The sequence below is a fragment of the Coregonus lavaretus genome (genome assembly GCF_964263955.1).
Source record: "Coregonus lavaretus genome assembly, chromosome: 14".
Taxonomy (NCBI): Eukaryota; Metazoa; Chordata; class Actinopteri; order Salmoniformes; family Salmonidae; genus Coregonus; species Coregonus lavaretus.
The window spans coordinates 46,368,560-46,386,150 of NC_140001.1; the positions used below are offsets into that span (position 1 = coordinate 46,368,560).

At 41.6% G+C, this 17,591-nt stretch overlaps 1 protein-coding gene across 1 annotated transcript; it reads right to left on the reverse strand.

Moving 5' to 3' along the window:
- Nucleotides 1-7,513: 7,513 nt before the first annotated feature.
- Nucleotides 7,514-12,916, reverse strand: slc18a1 (solute carrier family 18 member A1; the record flags this gene model as incomplete). The annotated part of the gene is made up of 15 exons (XM_084176795.1): nt 7,514-7,621; nt 8,122-8,255; nt 8,425-8,544; nt 8,634-8,697; nt 8,784-8,835; nt 9,068-9,146; nt 9,242-9,337; nt 9,553-9,613; nt 10,042-10,085; nt 10,631-10,720; nt 10,995-11,087; nt 11,218-11,301; nt 11,865-11,923; nt 12,068-12,404; nt 12,790-12,916. 15 exons carry the CDS (start codon nt 12,914-12,916, stop codon nt 7,514-7,516), a joined length of 1,548 nt encoding a protein of 515 aa, XP_084032921.1.
- Between the last annotated feature and the right edge of the window lie 4,675 nt (nt 12,917-17,591).

Consider the following 17,591-nt stretch of genomic DNA (forward strand, 5'->3'; position numbering starts at 1 on the left):
ATAATACCTTTGATGATATAGTGTTAGCAATACATTGTTTCAACATCTTCAGAAGAGACAGGAATGCCAATGATGGATGTGTTGCCATTTATGTTCAGAGTCATATTCCTGTAAAGCTTAGAGATGATCTCATGGCAAATGCTGTTGAAGTAAAATGGCTACAGGTTCACCTGCCTCACCTAAAGCCCGTTGTTGTGGGAAGATGCTTTAGACCACCAAGTGCTAACAGTAAGTATTTGGATAATATGTGTGAAATACTTGATAATGTATGTGATATCAACAGAGGTATGTTTTCTGGGTGACCTAAATATTGACTGGCTTTCAAGCTGCCCACTCAAGAAAAAGCTTCAAACTGTAACCAGTGCCTGCAACCTGGTTCAGGTTATCAGTCAACCTACCAGGTTATTTACAAACAGCACAGGAATGAAATCAGCCACTGTATTGATCTCATCTTTACTAATGCTGTAGAAATCTGCTCTAAAGCAGCATCCAAATCCATCAAATGTACTGATCATAATATAGTAGCCATATCTAGGAAAACCAAAGTTCCAAAGGCTGGTACTTTTGGGACTTTGGTGACAAACAATTACAACAAAATCTATGGGCTAAAAAACCTAAATAAAAAATGGGCTAGTTGAGCTGGACATTTCTGATGAATTATAAATAGCTCTCTAAGGTATGCAATGAATAACATGACAAGAGGAACTGATGATGCACTGCCCAATTTCGGGAACCACTGATCTACTACACCTATACAAAGATAAATATATTGTACGTTTTTGGGCATAGTTTCAAAGGGATGGGGAAAACACCACAAAGCGAGCTCCATCACCTTAATCACATAGCAAACCTTCTGATGTACAGTATGTACTGAGCATCACGTCATACCTTACCTATGCAAATTGTAGGGGACAATGAGGCTATACAGTGGTGTCCGAAATTATTGACACCCTTGATAATGATGCGCAAAAATGACTGTATAAATAAATAATTTGAATACTGAGCTATAATGTATGCACAGAAAAAAAGGGAAATTATATAATTTTATACTAGTACAATTGCACATAGAAATATATTTAGTTAAACAAGTAATACTTATTTTCTCAAAAAGGTAGGGGTCAAATTTATTGACACCCCTGTTTTCAATACCTTTCAATACCTCACCTTGCGAGGATAACGGCGCTGAGCCTTTTTCTAAAATGTTTTATGAGCTGGAGAACACATTTGGAGGGATCGCAGACCATTCCTTCAAACAGAATCCTTCCAGATCCTCAATATAATTTCCCTGCGCTTATGGACTGCCCTCTTCAATTAAAACCACAGGTTTTCAATGGGTTTCAAGTCCTGAGACTGAGAAGCCATTGCAAAATGTTGATTTTGTGGCCAATTAAACATTTACTGTCTTGCTGGAAGATCCACTTGTGGCCATGTTTCAGCCTCCTGACAGAGGCAACCAAGTTTTTGGCTAAAATAACCTGGTACTGGGTAAAGTTCATGATGCCATTGATCTTAACAAGGGCCCCAGGACCAGTGGAAGCAAAATAGCCCCATAACATCAAAGGTCCACCACCATATTTTACAGTAGGTATGGGGTTATTTTCTGATCACACGTTCTCATTTTGCTGCTAAACACACCACTGGTGTGTGTGGACAAAGAGCTCTATTTTCATGTCATCCAATAAATGTAAATGCCTGGAGTTTGCTAAACGGGATTGGCACTTGGATTGGAACCGGTGCTTTGGTCAGATGACATGAAAATAGAGGTCTTTGTGCATTCGGAAAGTATTCAGACCCCTTGACTTTTTCCATATTTTGTTACGTTACAGCCTTATTCTAAAATTGATTTTTTTTAAATAAAATCCGCTCATCAATCTACACACAATACCCCATAATGACAAAGCAAAAACAGGTTTTTATACATTTTTGCAAATTTATAAAAATAAAAAAACGGATATGACATTTACATAAGTATTCAGACCCTTTACTCAGTACTTTGTTGAAGCACCTTTGGCAGCAATTACAGTCTCGAGTCTTCTTGGGTATAACGCTGCAAGCTTGGCACACCTGTATTTGGGGAGTTTCTCCCATTCTTCTCTGCAGATCCTCTCAAACTCTGTCAGGTTGGATGGGGAGCATCGCTGCATAGCTATTTTCAGGTCTCTCCAGACATGTTCGATCAGGTTCAAGTCCAGGCTCTGGCTGGGCCACTCAAGAACATTCAGAGACTTATCCCGAAGCCACTCCTGCGTTATCTTGTCTGTGTGCTTACGGTCGTTGTCCTGTTGGAAGGTGAACCTTCGCCCCAGTCTGAGGTTCTGAGCGCTCTGGAGCAGGTTTTCATCAAGGATCTCTCTGTACTTTGCTCCGGTCATCTTTCCCTTGATCCTAACTAGTCTCCCAGTCCCTGCCACTGAAAAACATCCCCACAGCATGATGCTGCTACCACCATGCTTCATCGTAGGGATAGTTCCAGCTTTGCTCTAGACGTGACGCTTGGCATTCAGGCCAAAGAGTTCAATCTTGGTTTCATCAGACCAGAGAATCTTGTTTCTCATGGTCTGAGAGTCTTTAGGTAACTTTTGGCAAACTCCAAGTGGGCTGTCATGTGCCTTTTACTGAGGAGTGCCTTCCATCTGGCCACTCTACCATAAAGGCCTGATTGGTGGAGTGCTTCAGAGATGGTTGTCCTTCTGGAAGGTTCTGCCATCTCCACAGAGGAACTCTGGAGTTCTGCCAGAGTGTCCATTTCGTTCTTGGTCACCTCCCTTAACAAGGCCCTTCTCCCCCGATTGTTCAGTTTGGCCGGGCGGCCAGCTCTAGGAAGAGTCTTGGTGGTTCCAAACTTCTTCCATTTAAGAATGATGGAGGCCATTGTGTTCTTGGGGACCTTTAATGCTACAGACATTTTTTGGTACCCTTCCTCAGATCTGTGCCTCGACACAATCCTGTCTCGGAGCTCTACGGACAATTCCTTCGACCTCATGGCTTGGTTTTTGCTCTGACATGCACTGTCAACTGTGGGACCTTTATATAGACTGATGTGTGCCTTTCCAAATCATGTCCAATCAATTGAATTCACCACAGGTGGACTCCAATCAAGTTGTAGAAACATCTCAAGGATGATCAATGGAAACAGGATGCACCTGAGCTCAATTTCGAGTCTCATAGCAAAGGGTCTGAATACTTATGTAAATTAGGTATTTCTGTTTTTTATTTTGAATACATTTGCAAAAGAAAATGTAAACCTGTTTTTGCTTTGTCATTATGGGGTATTGTGTGTAGATTGCTGATCAATATATATATATATATTTTAGATTAAGGCTGTAACGTAACAAAATGTGGAAAAAGTCAAGGGGTCTGAATACTTTCTGAAGGCATACATGTAACGTAATCAATAAGTTCTAGTATGGTAACATTAATAAGTATATTTCAAGCTAGAATCCAACAGTCTCTCCTTTTTGAATAGTAACTCCATACTGTTCAACATTATATAAACTTGGAAATTACTTATAAATGAACACACTCTTAATCCCCCTCCTATTGCACAACTGATAATGACATTTCAGCTGGAGCTTTTGACTTTCTCATTTTCCTCCTTCGGGTTCCTAAGAGAGTGATAGCACATGACTTGAAAAGAAAAAGAAAACACACAACATAACACGTATTAATAATGCGTTAAGCAATGCATAATTACATATGCAACAAAATACGAGGTTTGATAACATGACGGCCACTCTCTCTTTAGCCTGACTCTATACCTTCGGGATACTGTTCTGCTGGGGTCCACAAAAATGAAGGCCCTAAAAAACCTCCCCATGCTTTCACCCAGTCTTCCCCCGTTAGGCCACAGGTTACAAAAGTTCCAACGCCATATCATCTTCACTTTGCACCCATCTCCTTCTTCCTCCATGGCCACCTGATATACACGTGCGGTGGCCTTAATCAACTTTACCTCATCTTGTGGTAAATCAGCACTGTATACATGTTTCAACATCAACGCCTTCAGAAGGTGATATTTTGGTACCCTTCCTCAGATCTGTGCCTCGACACAATCCTGTCTCGGAGCTCTACGGACAATTCCTTCGACCTCATGGCTTGGTTTTTGCTCTGACATGCACTGTCAACTGTGGGACCTTGATATAGACTGATGTGTGCCTTTCCAAATCATGTCCAATCAATTGAATTTACCACAGGTGGACTCCAATCAAGTTGTAGAAACATCTCAAGGATGATCAATGGAAACAGGATGCACCTGAGCTCAATTTCGAGTCTCATAGCAAAGGGTCTGAATACTTATGTAAATAAGGTATTTCTGTTTTTTGTATTTAAATCATTTGCAAACATTTCTAAAAACCTGATTTCACTTTGTCATTATGGGGTATTGTGTGAAGATTGATGAGGAAAAAAATGTAGTTAATCCATTTTAGAGTAAGGCTGTAACGTAACAAAATGTGGAAAAAGTCAAGGGGTCTGAAAACTTTCCGAATGCACTTCAAAACTTTCAAAACTATCATGTCAATCAACTGCATCCATAGCCTCTGTCTCCGTAGCCTCTGTAGCCACCCTTGAATAGTGCGTACGCCACAGTACATCCCTGGGGCCAAGCTTCCTGAGATCCAGGACCTCTATACCAGGCGGTGTCAGAGGAAGGCCCTAATAATTGCCAAAGACTCCAGCCACCCTAGTCATAGACTGATCTCTCTGCTACCGCACGGCAAGCGGTACCGAAGCGCCAAGTCTAGGTCCAAAAGGCTTCTTAACAGCTTCTACCCCCAAGCCATAAGACTGCTGAACAGATAATCAAATGGCTACCCGGACTATTTGCATTGATCCCCCCTTTTTTTATGCTGCTGCTACTCGCTGTTTATTGTCTATGCATAATCACTTTACCCCTACCTACAGTGCCTTGCAAAAGTTAACTCTACCTACATGTACATTTTACCTCAATTACCTCGACTAACCTGTACCCCCGCACATTGACTCGGTATCGGTACCCCCTGTATATAGCCTCGTTATTGTTATTTTATTGTTGCTCTTACATTTTTTTACTTTAGTTTATTTATTAATATTTTCTTAACTCTTAATTTTCTTAAAACTGCATTGTTGGTTAAGGGCTTGTAAGTAAGCATTTCATGGTAAGGTCTACACCTGTTGTATTCGGCGCATGTGACAAATAACATTTGATTTGAGCTTACCAACCACAATTTCAGGGTCAGGCAGTTGAAATTACAGATAGTCCCTTTAAGGCAAAGCTATATTTAATTCTACACTCAAACAGTAAAATCACTTTGTCAAATAATCTAAGAGAAGTAATGTCGTCAGGCAATGCATGATTAAGTAGGGTGGCTGGTAGCCTGGCAGGCAGGAGCGTTGGGCCAGTTACCGAAAGGTTACTGGATGGGCAAGGCAGTTCTGAGCAAGGCAGTTAACCCACTGTTTCCCGGGCGATGATGACGTGGATGTCGATTAAGGCAGCCCCCCACACATCTCTGATTCAGAGGGGTTGGGTTAAATGCAGAAGACACATTTCAGTTGAATGCATTCAGTTGTATAACTGACTAGGTGTCCCCCTTCCCCTTTTTAAGTTTGGTTATAATTCCAAAATGTGTCAATCCATTTGATAATGACTTTCATAGCATCAACTGGTTAAATTAAATGGAAATCTTCATATCCCAATGCCTTTTTTTCTTCGTGTTCTATTGGTTTGACCACCAGTAAAGACAATGACAGATTTGACTCATTTGGGTTGTGACGATGTCCAGGATAGGTTACTTGCACATGTGATAACTCCATCCTTGTACCAGTCTATGAATGACGCAGTTCTATTTAATTATCACACATATTTATCTGGAAAGCCAAACAGGTATGGCATGTTTAATTAAATACATGCTTTCTTTCCTATTCCGTCATTTCCGAGTAAACAGCCTAGGCGTTGCCTGTTGGCCAAGCTTACAGCCTCAGAGGAGGGGAAGAGACCATCATTGATTGGAAAGCACAATATGAAAACATGCATATATTGATCGAGTGAGGAAATAATGTGAAAAATAATATACTGTTTAGATAAACATCATAAAATGTGGTGTCTCAATTATAACTGCCACCATTTTGAAATAGCCTTTCATTTGATTATTCTGGTGAATCTTACCTTTATCCAAACTTGATTCATTGTAGTTTACTTTTCATTTTGTTTTCCAGATACATTTATTAAGACTTCATTGAGCATTTATAACGTGCAATCAAATATATACTTTGGCTTTGACAATTTGCTTTGTATCACATACGCTTGTAGTGGCAATATGTTATTTATGTGGGTCAAGAAGATTTGAGGCATTTGAGCCACAATGATGCCGATCTTGCTCTCTTAATCTCATCTTTGCCTCTTTCTGTTAATCATTTCCTCTCCTTGGTTAGAAGCAAACCAACCCTACACAGAGGTTGTGTCACAAATGGCACCCTAGGCTATTCCCTATATAGTGCACTACTTTAGACTAGAGCCCTATGAGTCCTCGTCAAAAGTAGCGCACTACGTAGGGAATAGCGTGCCATTTGGGACACAGACAGAGCCTTGCTACAGCCAAAGAGGAAATTAAAGGTGAGGCGAGATAGCTCTTGCCCTATACCAGACAACAGCTGATTGGCTGATACAGGGAGACAAACTAGAAGAGAGGATATTACATGTTACAGCATTTGAACTAAAAGCTCTGAGCTATTATGAGCTCTGAACAAGCATTGTCCTCTAGTCGAGACATGTGAATGAAATAATCCGCTTTCATGATCGTGGATAGGTTATATTAAGCAATTAGGAATAGGCCTAGGAATAAACAATGTTATAGATCTAGACTAATTAGTTATCCGGAAGCACATTGAACATATCTTGACGTTCATATTTCAAACATTGAAAGCCACTGATTCATACGGTAGGCTCAACAAATGAACATAAACGTAGCCACAATCAAATGCCAAATGTATGTAAAGACATCATTTTCAAGCTTATAGTAGGTTTTAATGTTTTTTGAGCCTGCACAAGTGTTACTTTTACCTCTTAGTACATTAAGCGAAATGATTCACAGAAATCTGACAGAGAGTAACTGAAAGTAACCAAGTTCATGCGCGCGCACACACACACACACACACACACACACACACACACACACACACACACACACACACACACACACACACACACACACACACACACACACACACACACACACACACACACACACACACACATCAGACAACTTGGATTCAATAAATAAAATGCAAACACTACTGTCACTATACATGCCATATTAAAAACACAGGGGCCATTGTTTGTTATTTCAAGTAATAAACTAAGTACTGAGGTCATTAGGAAACGTTGAATACAGATAAGTGTGACACCAAATGCCTTTTCTAGACTTCATGTCAATTCAAAGGCAATATCAACAATTTAGAGACATCACAATGCCTCTGCTCTTTCACTGTCAAAATAAATAAAATAAATGTGTGTGTCGTGTTGTCAAAGAGCATGTTACTCCTCTGTTTCCTCCTCGCTCTCGTCACTCAAAGGGAACTCTCGACACTCCTTCTGTGTGTTGTAGCTCTTCCTGTGCAGAGGGCACTCCTGGTCTATGATGGTCTACAAGACACACAAGACATTTGTAAAACATTATCATGGGCCGTAAGAAATTACCTGATTTCGGGGGATACAATTATTTTACAATAGTAGGAAATCATCTTTGTTTTCATATTTGACTCTTATACTCTTATTATTAAATAATTAATTGGATTTCATAATATTATTATTATTATTATTATTTTTAAATAATTTATTCCTTATATTTTCTGTTATGACTGTATCTTTGAAGTGCATGACCATCATCTTTGAAACCATGGTCATAATTATTCGGTAAAAACCCACATCAATAAGAGGCACTATGTTTTCTACAATTATACCTTTGGCTAATACACCTTCCCACTATATGTGAGGGCTGATTCTCTGTTACCTGGCACTGATACAAACACATTGGATTGCAAACCTCACCTCCCAGGATGTGTTAGAACGCGTTGGGCCAGACATTCTGGTGGGTCTGGATTATGACTGGAGCCAGGGGATAGCAAATAGGAAATACCACTCACCATCTTCTCCTCCCTGATGGCAGGGTTACGCAGGAAGAAGCACAGGGGAGCGTAGAAGATATTGATGATGCCAATGAATACCATGAGGTAAGGGAATCCAATGGCCCTGACCAAGGCGCCCCCTATCGAAGGACCTGAATCACAACAACACGGGAGACAGAGGGTGCTGCTGGGTCAGACAAGCTAGACAAAGTTGAATCGCTGAGACCACCTGGCTGGGAGTATCTGGGTCATACAATTCAAGTGATTTACTGTATTTGCTGTATTTGTGTAGAAGCAGACGACAAAGGAATGATCACTCACCAATGGCAAAACCCATACACAATGCGACATCAGCTATGGCGTAAACACTGCCGTAGACCGAGGCATGGCGAATATCCACCAGGTATCCCATTATGGCCATCATAGAGGAGTCCACCATTCCTAACACACACACAGCAGACAGTTCATAGTTGTCATGGTGATTCAGACCATCATTCATATGTGTTTCTATATAACACATTGGCACCCACCAATAGCAAACCCCAGGCCTGCATTTGGACCAATAAGACCATAGATGTTCTTTGCAAAAGGAACCTATAGGACAAGAAATATGATGGTTATTCATTGAACTACCTTATGATCTTGCAGAGCCAGAAAACTGCATAGGAATTAATACTCACGCAAAGGAGACTGACGCCAACAATAAACATCCCAATCATAGAGCACAGCCACCTGAGAGAAAAATACCATCTCCTTACTGCGAATCATCATCTTACACATACACACACACACACAGTATATACATAGACACTAACACACCGATTCACACAACCCCCATAGGCTTACATGAGATGTCCTTTACTGAGTGACTAGCATTAAAGAGATGGTGAAATGTTTTTACATATTGATCATTGATAGGTAGGAACAAATAGAGGCAAACGGGAGAGGATCAACAAAAACCTACCTTCCCATTTTGTTGGCCAACAAACCAAATAAATTGGTGCCGATAAGATAAGAAATGCTTGCTGGTAGGAAAGCCATACCTATAAATCAAACGCAAAACACTGTCAGACAAAGGAAAGACTATTGCAATCCATACGATTTATTGGAAAGAAAGAAACATAACGCAGGAACGTACCAAGCTGCCATTTGGGAGAGCACATAGTCTGCATCATCCAGATGGGAAGCGTGGGCTCCAGAATGGCAACTCCCATGTTGGCGAAGCACAGAGAGCCTGAAACCAAAGCACCAAGGTCAGCTCACTTCTGTTTTAGGACTATGGTTGCATCCCAAATGGCACCGTAATCCCTATTTAGTGCACTACTTCACCCATTGGGCCCTGGTCAAAAGTAGTGCACTAATAGGTAATAGGGTGCCATTAGAGACACATCCTCTGTGTTTAGCCTTCCTCTCTGGTTTGTTATTCTAACAGTCAAGGCCCAGTCTCACCTGCACTTATGAGAATGTAGGGGTCCTTCAGTAGGGTCAGCAAAGGAGTGCCCTCCACACTCTGTAAGTTAATGTGAAATGTTAAGCCAGAAGAGACAGAAAGACAGAGCAAACTTCAGTTTTTTCTAACGTGAGGAGGTTGTGAAATGTCAACATTCTAAAATAAGACAGCATGTGTAACTTAATGCAATGATGGCTTCTGCATCTTGAACTACATTGATTCGTACACACTCTGGCTCAATCTGAATTTGTCCTTGCCTCCTACTCTACATTATTGGAAGAGAAGGTCCAAGGTCCCTCGCCTCAGGCCTTCTTCTCTAATGCATTTTGTGAAGGAGGTGGGACATAGCATTCGAGGAATCAAGGAAAGATGAATTGAGATATAACCCCACTATTTGCAGTGATTGGGATTTTAGCAACTCAGTTATGTTCATTTTGAGAGTGTAATTTTTTTTTTTATCTTGAAAGAGATGGTAAAAGTATACTCACCCCTGGTGAAATCTTTGATGGCTGAAGTATACAAAGCTGTAACACTGTGTTTAGAGAGTCAGTCAGTTGGCATTGAGGAACATTCCTAGAATATATCTTGTCCGCTCCAAACAATACAAACAGCTTGCCTGTCTAAACCATTCATTCTGATTGGTTAGCCACAATAGATAATCTGGTAAAAAGCATTACTGTAACACTGTAACACTTTACGTTACAGTGCCCTTATTACTGTGTAACTACTCATGTAATTACAGTGTAACAACAAGTATATTAATTCCTCATATTACACTGAACCTAACCATAACCCTAACCATAGTCGCGACCCTCAGCCTAAGTAACCCTAAGTACATTGTAATTACAGACTGTACTGTACAAGTGCAACAAGAATTGTAATTACTCATTATTACACTGCAATGAGTAATTACAATACTTGTTACACTGTAATTACAGGAATAATTACACTGTAACAAGGTCACTGTAATGTAGAGTTTAACAGATAAACAGCATTGAAAACAGTCAATGCAGTCATAGCACTGAGATTAAATCAGTTCTTGGTATAATATTATAAGAAATAGTTTGATTTGATTACCTCCATCAAATACTGCCAGAAAAGCCAAGATTAAGAAAGGAGCAGTCTTCCCCACAAATTCATACATCACACTGCCAAATGGGGCTCCAACTGTCAAATACATTTTCAAGAAAAAGTAACTGATTACACATATATTCCACTTGAAGATTTCAAGTTTGGCATGTTGTAGTGTAAGATACGTTTCACCATAACCATTTGCTATTTAACAGATGCTTTTATCCAAAGCAACTTACAGTAGTAATGTGTGCATACATTTTCGTGTGGGTGGCCACAGTGGGAATTGACCCCAAAACGTACAAGTGCCATGCTTTACCAGCTGAGCCACACAGGACCACCAGGATCTTAGAAAAGGGGAGTAACTCACTGAGAACCCCCATGGCCAGTCCACCCAGAGCGATCCCCATGGCTACGCCTCTCTCCTCATCATTTGTGTACACACTGGCCAACATTCCCAGTCCTACAGGAGAAGACGTGCTTTTCACTCGGACATTAAGATGCTAGGACAAAATGGTTCATATTCTATTGCAACACTGGGGAATTAGGATATTATTGTGAAACACAAAACACAACACACACACACACAGTACCTGCCACGGAGGAGAAAGAGGAACCAATTCCCTGAAGAGAGCGAGCAAAAAACAACAAGGCGTATGTACCTGAGAAGGCAAACACTGACAACCACCAGACACAAACACCATTACTATGACTACCCTGTGGTAAGATAAAATAAAATTTAAAGATGACACATTGGAGTTGTAAAACAGTCATGGTATGTATATTAGCGATCACTACCTCAAATATATTTCATTATCAACTGTGTGTAAAAAGTTAAAAGCTAGGACGATTCTCCTCATATCACTCATCTTGAAAAAACGTATAACAAAAAACTTGGAAGTCAATCAATCCGCCATCACAATGGCAACAATCTAATGATTTATTATTGAAATATTCAAATAGCATGGGCGACCGAGAAAAACAAATTGGTACAATTTAAGGCCAAATGGCAAACAATAATGCAGACAGTAGGGATGGGGGTGTGATGCATGCAGGTCTGGGCAGAGGAGATGTAGTCATTGTTTTTGTGTGTCTGTATGTTGTTGTTCATAAATAAGTAATACGTTCGTATAAGTTTGTTTTTGGAGAGTAAAAAAAAAGAAGGCAAAAAAATATATGATATAGTTAGAAGCTGTGTATCAAAAGTTAGAAAGTGTGTGTCAGTGTCAGCCACGCTTACTTATTGTTGAAACGAACATGATGATGAAACCAGCAAACATTGGTATGTGATATCCAACCCTTGGGGTAAAAAAGAAGGATATGATTAGAACCAGGGTGTATTGTATTTCTTCATTTTCAATAAATGAGAAGTTAAACACCGTCCTAGCTAGCTGTGATTTTGTCACACACACAAAACACTTGCTGTGAAGCCGGAACATGTACCTGTTGGTCAGGGGACCCACGAAGGGGTTGATCAGAAGTTGCACCAGAGCCTTGGAGGCAAAGAGGAGTCCCACACGAACATTCTCCTTGTCCAAGAAGGCACTGTCCTCCTGGCATGTGCTGCCTTTCGCCTGGCTGGAGTTTATGGAGATGTTGAAGAGGAGGGCCTCAGACAGGTTGCTCTCAGAGCCCCTGAGGCTGTAGGAAGTGTTGTCGTAGAAGGAGTGGACCGAGGCCAATATGGAGCCCTCTTCAGAGGGCCTCTGTGTGCTTGGCTGGATGAAGGGGTCCTGTGTCGGGTGGTCCAGGGCATATAAAAAGGTTGGGATGATGGGCACTGCGAGACAGGAGAAACGACACACTTGGGTTTGGAGGAGACTGTGCACTTTAAAAGGCTGGCGGAGGAAGAGAGGTGAACCCTTTTGTCTCAGCATCGGGGAGGCCCTTGTGTGCACAGTGGATCTACTCCATGAGGGGTAATGTGGTCGCGCTGCTCTCTGTCGCGCCAAGTTATTCTCTGTGTGCTCTAGAAGTCAGGCCAGGTAAAGGCAAATGCCACGGTCACGCTAGCTGCACTACTGGCCCTACAGATAATATCAAAATGTGTGACGTCCCTTTTTCAATGCAGATGTCACTACCCTATCTAAGGTACACGCCTATGTGCACATTTGAAAGTGTGTGTGTGTGTGTATGTGTGTGTGTGAGGGGTTGTCTGGACTCACCGACAACAGTAAGCAGCATGTTATCCAGTAGCAGGGCAACACACACGACCACCAGCACCAGTCTGGGGGAGCCTCTGCTCTGTCGCAGCCACTCCCGCAGCCACACCAAGGGGTTGAATAGCGGCATAGCTCTCCACGTTCCCTGGGTCAATAGCTACAGAACAGTTATCTTTTTCGGATAAGAAACATATATGCTGATTATTGAAACATATTTGACAATATCAGCATTTGTTGACCAATTGTTGACCAATGTCCCCACAATCATGTCTGTACATTATCGTTACACCGCTACATTTGAGTTAGTACTAAACTAACTACACATAAACTACTCCAGGTATACTTTTTTCATCTCAAAATATTAAACGGTAATAGTAACTGATCTGAAGGGGTCTCATCTCTCTATGTACCTCCAACGTTACCTATCTTGCCCTGCAACCACCACTCATGCACCATCCGTTTCAATTTAATAAGCTGGGATGCCCAGCCAGGGCTGCAGTAATTGTGGTAGCTAATGGAGTGAGCTGGGGGCTGCTGCCTGGATGGTCAGTCATAGTATTTCTGGAGAGACATTTGGCTCCGAGGATGGTGTTTTTTTTCTCTCAGCAATAGGATTAGACTTCCTCCAGGGCCCTCTCAGAGCCCTGCCTGCTGTGTTCTGTTCTGATCAAGGTAAAGTGCAGCCTGCTTGCCTGCTGTGGTGCTGATATACTGTAAATAAGGACTGGTCCATATGTCAAACAAACGTCTGAATGCACAGCTCCATCGTGTCTCCTTACACAACGTGCTAGTCAAGAACAAGTGTGCAAAGGGCTCAGTACACACTGTCCCGATCTTCTATGAAAATCACAATGTCTTCCAGTAACAGAGGTGATTATGGATTCAGTTTTTAATTTCTGCAAATCAGGTTTGCAGAGAATTCTAAATAGCTTACTCTTATCTTCAGACATTTTACATTACTATAATGACACATCATATAGCCTATGGTTACCATGCGTAACTGGTGGGAACAAACCAATGGATAACGTTACAATTCATGTTTGAGTCATATTCCATACATTATTTGTACCTTTAATGATTACAGAACAAATTAAAATGAACATTTCTAAAATGGATTTGCCTCATCCTTTCAGTTAAGTCTATAATAAAGTATTGATGATCCCTAGAGTCCAATTTGACCTGAGTCAAGACGTCTTACCTTCAGATACATCCTGCAGATCCACATCGGATACAAGTGGTCATCTCACTCTCCTGTTGCTCTATTTAAGTCCTCTTGTGGCTGCCCTTTTTTCATAAGGTAGACACAGCCCCCTCACAAACACACGCACGCACACATACTGTACACACTCCCTGACCTGAGCTCACTCTGCGTCACAGGGGGATGTAATTGTCTACATCTGCTACTCTTTATTGAGAGGGGTGGGTGGGCCCAGCCTCAGGGCGTATAACCTGAGGCTGGTGTTGTTCACAATAAGCTTTATCTGCCATCTCAGCCACATTAACCCTTTCAAACTGTGGAACAACCTGGTCTTTTCCCCTGGCCTGTTTGCATTGTATCTTTGTCCAAAGGGCTCTATCAACAGGTCCCTGTGGTGCTATCGTACCAGGAGGAGAGTCTTGTAAACTGTAAACAAAAGGCAGCACATCCACTCCTCACTGTGTACACCTCCGGACCTGCTGCTGGAAAACCTGGAGCCACTGTTTGTTCACTGGTTGATATGCAAATGTCATATTATCAAAGTGTAAAACTGGTCCAATCAGAAAATGAAGGATTTTGAGAATTCCTGAAATTCACACCACTCTCCCCTCTAAAGCCCTATTCACACTGCAGGACTTAATGCTCAAATCAGTTTTGTTTTTCAAATCCGTTTTGGAATACTGACTGTTCAAACAGCAAGTTACAAGTGGCCAAATAGGATTTGAGTGTGTTCAGACAGCAGTCATTTGCTGACATGGCTACGCTAGTCATAGTAACGACGGGTGTGTGCACAGTGGTGTAGGCTGATTGGTGGTGGTGCTCGTGCTTCCTATCACTCAGAAGTTATATAGCAAGCTAAGATGACAACACTTCTTGCCATGGACGTTTCCCATTTGCTTTGAATGCTCAAAATCATAGTGTAAGAACAGTTTTAAAGCCAAAAAGGATAAGATGATCCAACTTTCAAAACAAGTCCTTTTTGACTAGACAAGGCAGTCAACTAGCTAGCTAGGTAACTGTTTAGCTTCCTAGCACATTCACTAATTTGTTTGTAAGCAATTAACAAGCTAATTAGCTACCATATGTTCTTGTCAAACTCTCAACGGAGTAGCTAGCAAGCAACAATACATGCCAAATAACAGCCTATAAACCACTTGAGGGCAAATAAATCAGATTTGACCATTCAGACACAAGTCACCTGGCCAGGAATCAGATTTGTATCTGACTTCAAACCACCTTCGAAGGTGGTTTGAAATGTGACTTGAAATATCTAATTCCATGTGCTTTTTGGCTGTATAGACATCAGGAAAAATAACAGATTCGAATCGGATTTGCAAAGAAATAGGATTTGAGTCACTTCAAACTGCCAATGTGAACATGGCTTAAAAGTACCATGTGAATCTAAGAGGGATAACTCCTCTATAGCTTGAATTATTTGCTTTACATAAATGATAGTCATGTACTGTTACTATATTTCTGTCAGCTTGAAATGTACTTATTACTAGTAGAATTAGTGGCGTGCAAGGCTTTTATTGGGGATGGGAGTATAGGTCCCTCCCTATCTTTTCCCCTTATGTTTTGACAACTGAAATTCACCTGAAACTGAGCAGGTGCCATCGCCTACTAGCTCGAGGGTAGGTTTTTAAAAAGGCAGACCTGAATCAAACAGCCCTAGGTGAGCTGCCTGGACCAATGCATGTTCACTCTCCCTGTGTGCGCATGTGTGCACATCATGTAAAGAGAGAGAAAGAGAGAGAGAGAAAAATCTAAATCAAATTGTATTTTTCAGATGTGCCGAATATAGCGCGTGTAGACTTTACCGTGAAATGCTTGCTTACGAGCCTTTCCCAACAATGCAGAGTTAAAAAGAACAAGGCAGCACTCTCCCCCTTGGACCAATTAGTGACAACACTTCAAACTAGACTATATTGATAGTAACAAAACATGTGCCCGTTATAGCGCCACCGTGTGGTCGATATGAAGGTTCTTGCATATGTTGCTATTTGCAACATCTTTACCAAATGTTGTTACAATAAGAATACCTGTGACTGATTTATATGCCTTTATGTGCCAGACCATGCCCACGTTAATGTCTATTGCTTAATAATCATGTTGTTTTAGGGATTAGTCTGGAAAATATTGCGTTGAGAGACCTTTGTCCATATATGCCACATTTCAAGGTTTGTGCAGATCGGTCATTCAGTGCCAGAGGTGTTTTAAGTGTTTTTCACAAAATTCAAAATCGCAAAAATCCATCATGTCGGACCTTATGGATTCCTGAAGCAAATGTGTTCCTTGTGAGGAGAGGGACCGATGTACCGCATTTCATGACTTTAGGTCAAATGGGGTGAGGGGCGTCACATTTAATAGTTTGAATTTTCAATCGCTTGTTATAGCGCCACCATCTGGCAAGACACATCATTCACCCAAGTTGAGTCAAAATCAGGCCAGTGCTGTCTGAGATATCTCATGTGACGAACGTACGAACGTACGAAAGTACTAATGGACGGAGACAGATCCACAGTCCCCCCCCGATTTAATCGTGGGGGACAGTAAAATAAGAAAAATACAAATAGTAACACAAGAGGAATAAAATACACAATAGTTATGACTGTAAGTCGCTTAGGATAAAAGCGTCTGCTAAATGGCATATATGCTAAATGGCATATTATTATTATTATTTAAGCTATATACAGGGTGTGCCAGTACCATATCACTGTGCAGGGTACTAGGTATTTGAGGTAAATATGTACATAACGGCAGGGTAAAGTGACTAGGCATCAGAATACATAATAATAAGAGTAAAATAAATCACAGAGTAGCAGCAGCATATGATGATTGTGAAAGTGTGTTTTTACCTCCCTTTCCTCCCCAATTGGTAGTTACAATCTTGTCTCATCACTGCAACTCCATAACGGACTCAGGAGAGGCGAAGGTCATGCGAAACATGACCTGCCGAGCCGCTTTGCTTCTTAACACGTTGCTCGCTTAACCCAGAAGCCAATATGTCAGAGGAAACACTGTCCAACCGAAATCAGCTTGCAGGCGCCCGGCCCGCCACAAAGAGTCTCTAGAGCACAATGAGCCAAGGATATCCCCCCGGCCAAACCCTCCCCTAACCCCCATGGGGCTCCCAGTCATGGGATCGAACCAGAGGCTGTAGTGGCACCTCAGCACTGCGATGCAGTGCCTTAGACCGCTGCGCCACCCGGGAGGCTAATGTGTGTGGGTTTGTGTGAGAGTGTCAGTGTCAGTGTAATGTGTGTGAGTGAGTGTACATATAGTTTATATATAGTTTTGTGAGGGTGCATAAAGTAAGTGTAAGATAGGGTCAATGCAGATAGTCTGGGTAACCATTTAATTAACTATTTAGCAGTCTTATGGCTTGGGGGTAGAAGCTGTCTCGGAGCCTGTTGGTCAGAGAGCTGATGCTCCAGTCTATGGCTTGGGTGGCTGAAGTTTTTATTTAAAATCAAAAACAAATGCAGGCCTTCCTCCCACGCCGCCTGATATAGAGGTCCTGGATGGCAGGCAGGTCGGCCCCAGTAATGTACTGGGCTGTCCGCACCACGCTCTGTAGCGCTTTTATGTCGAGGGCATTGTATTT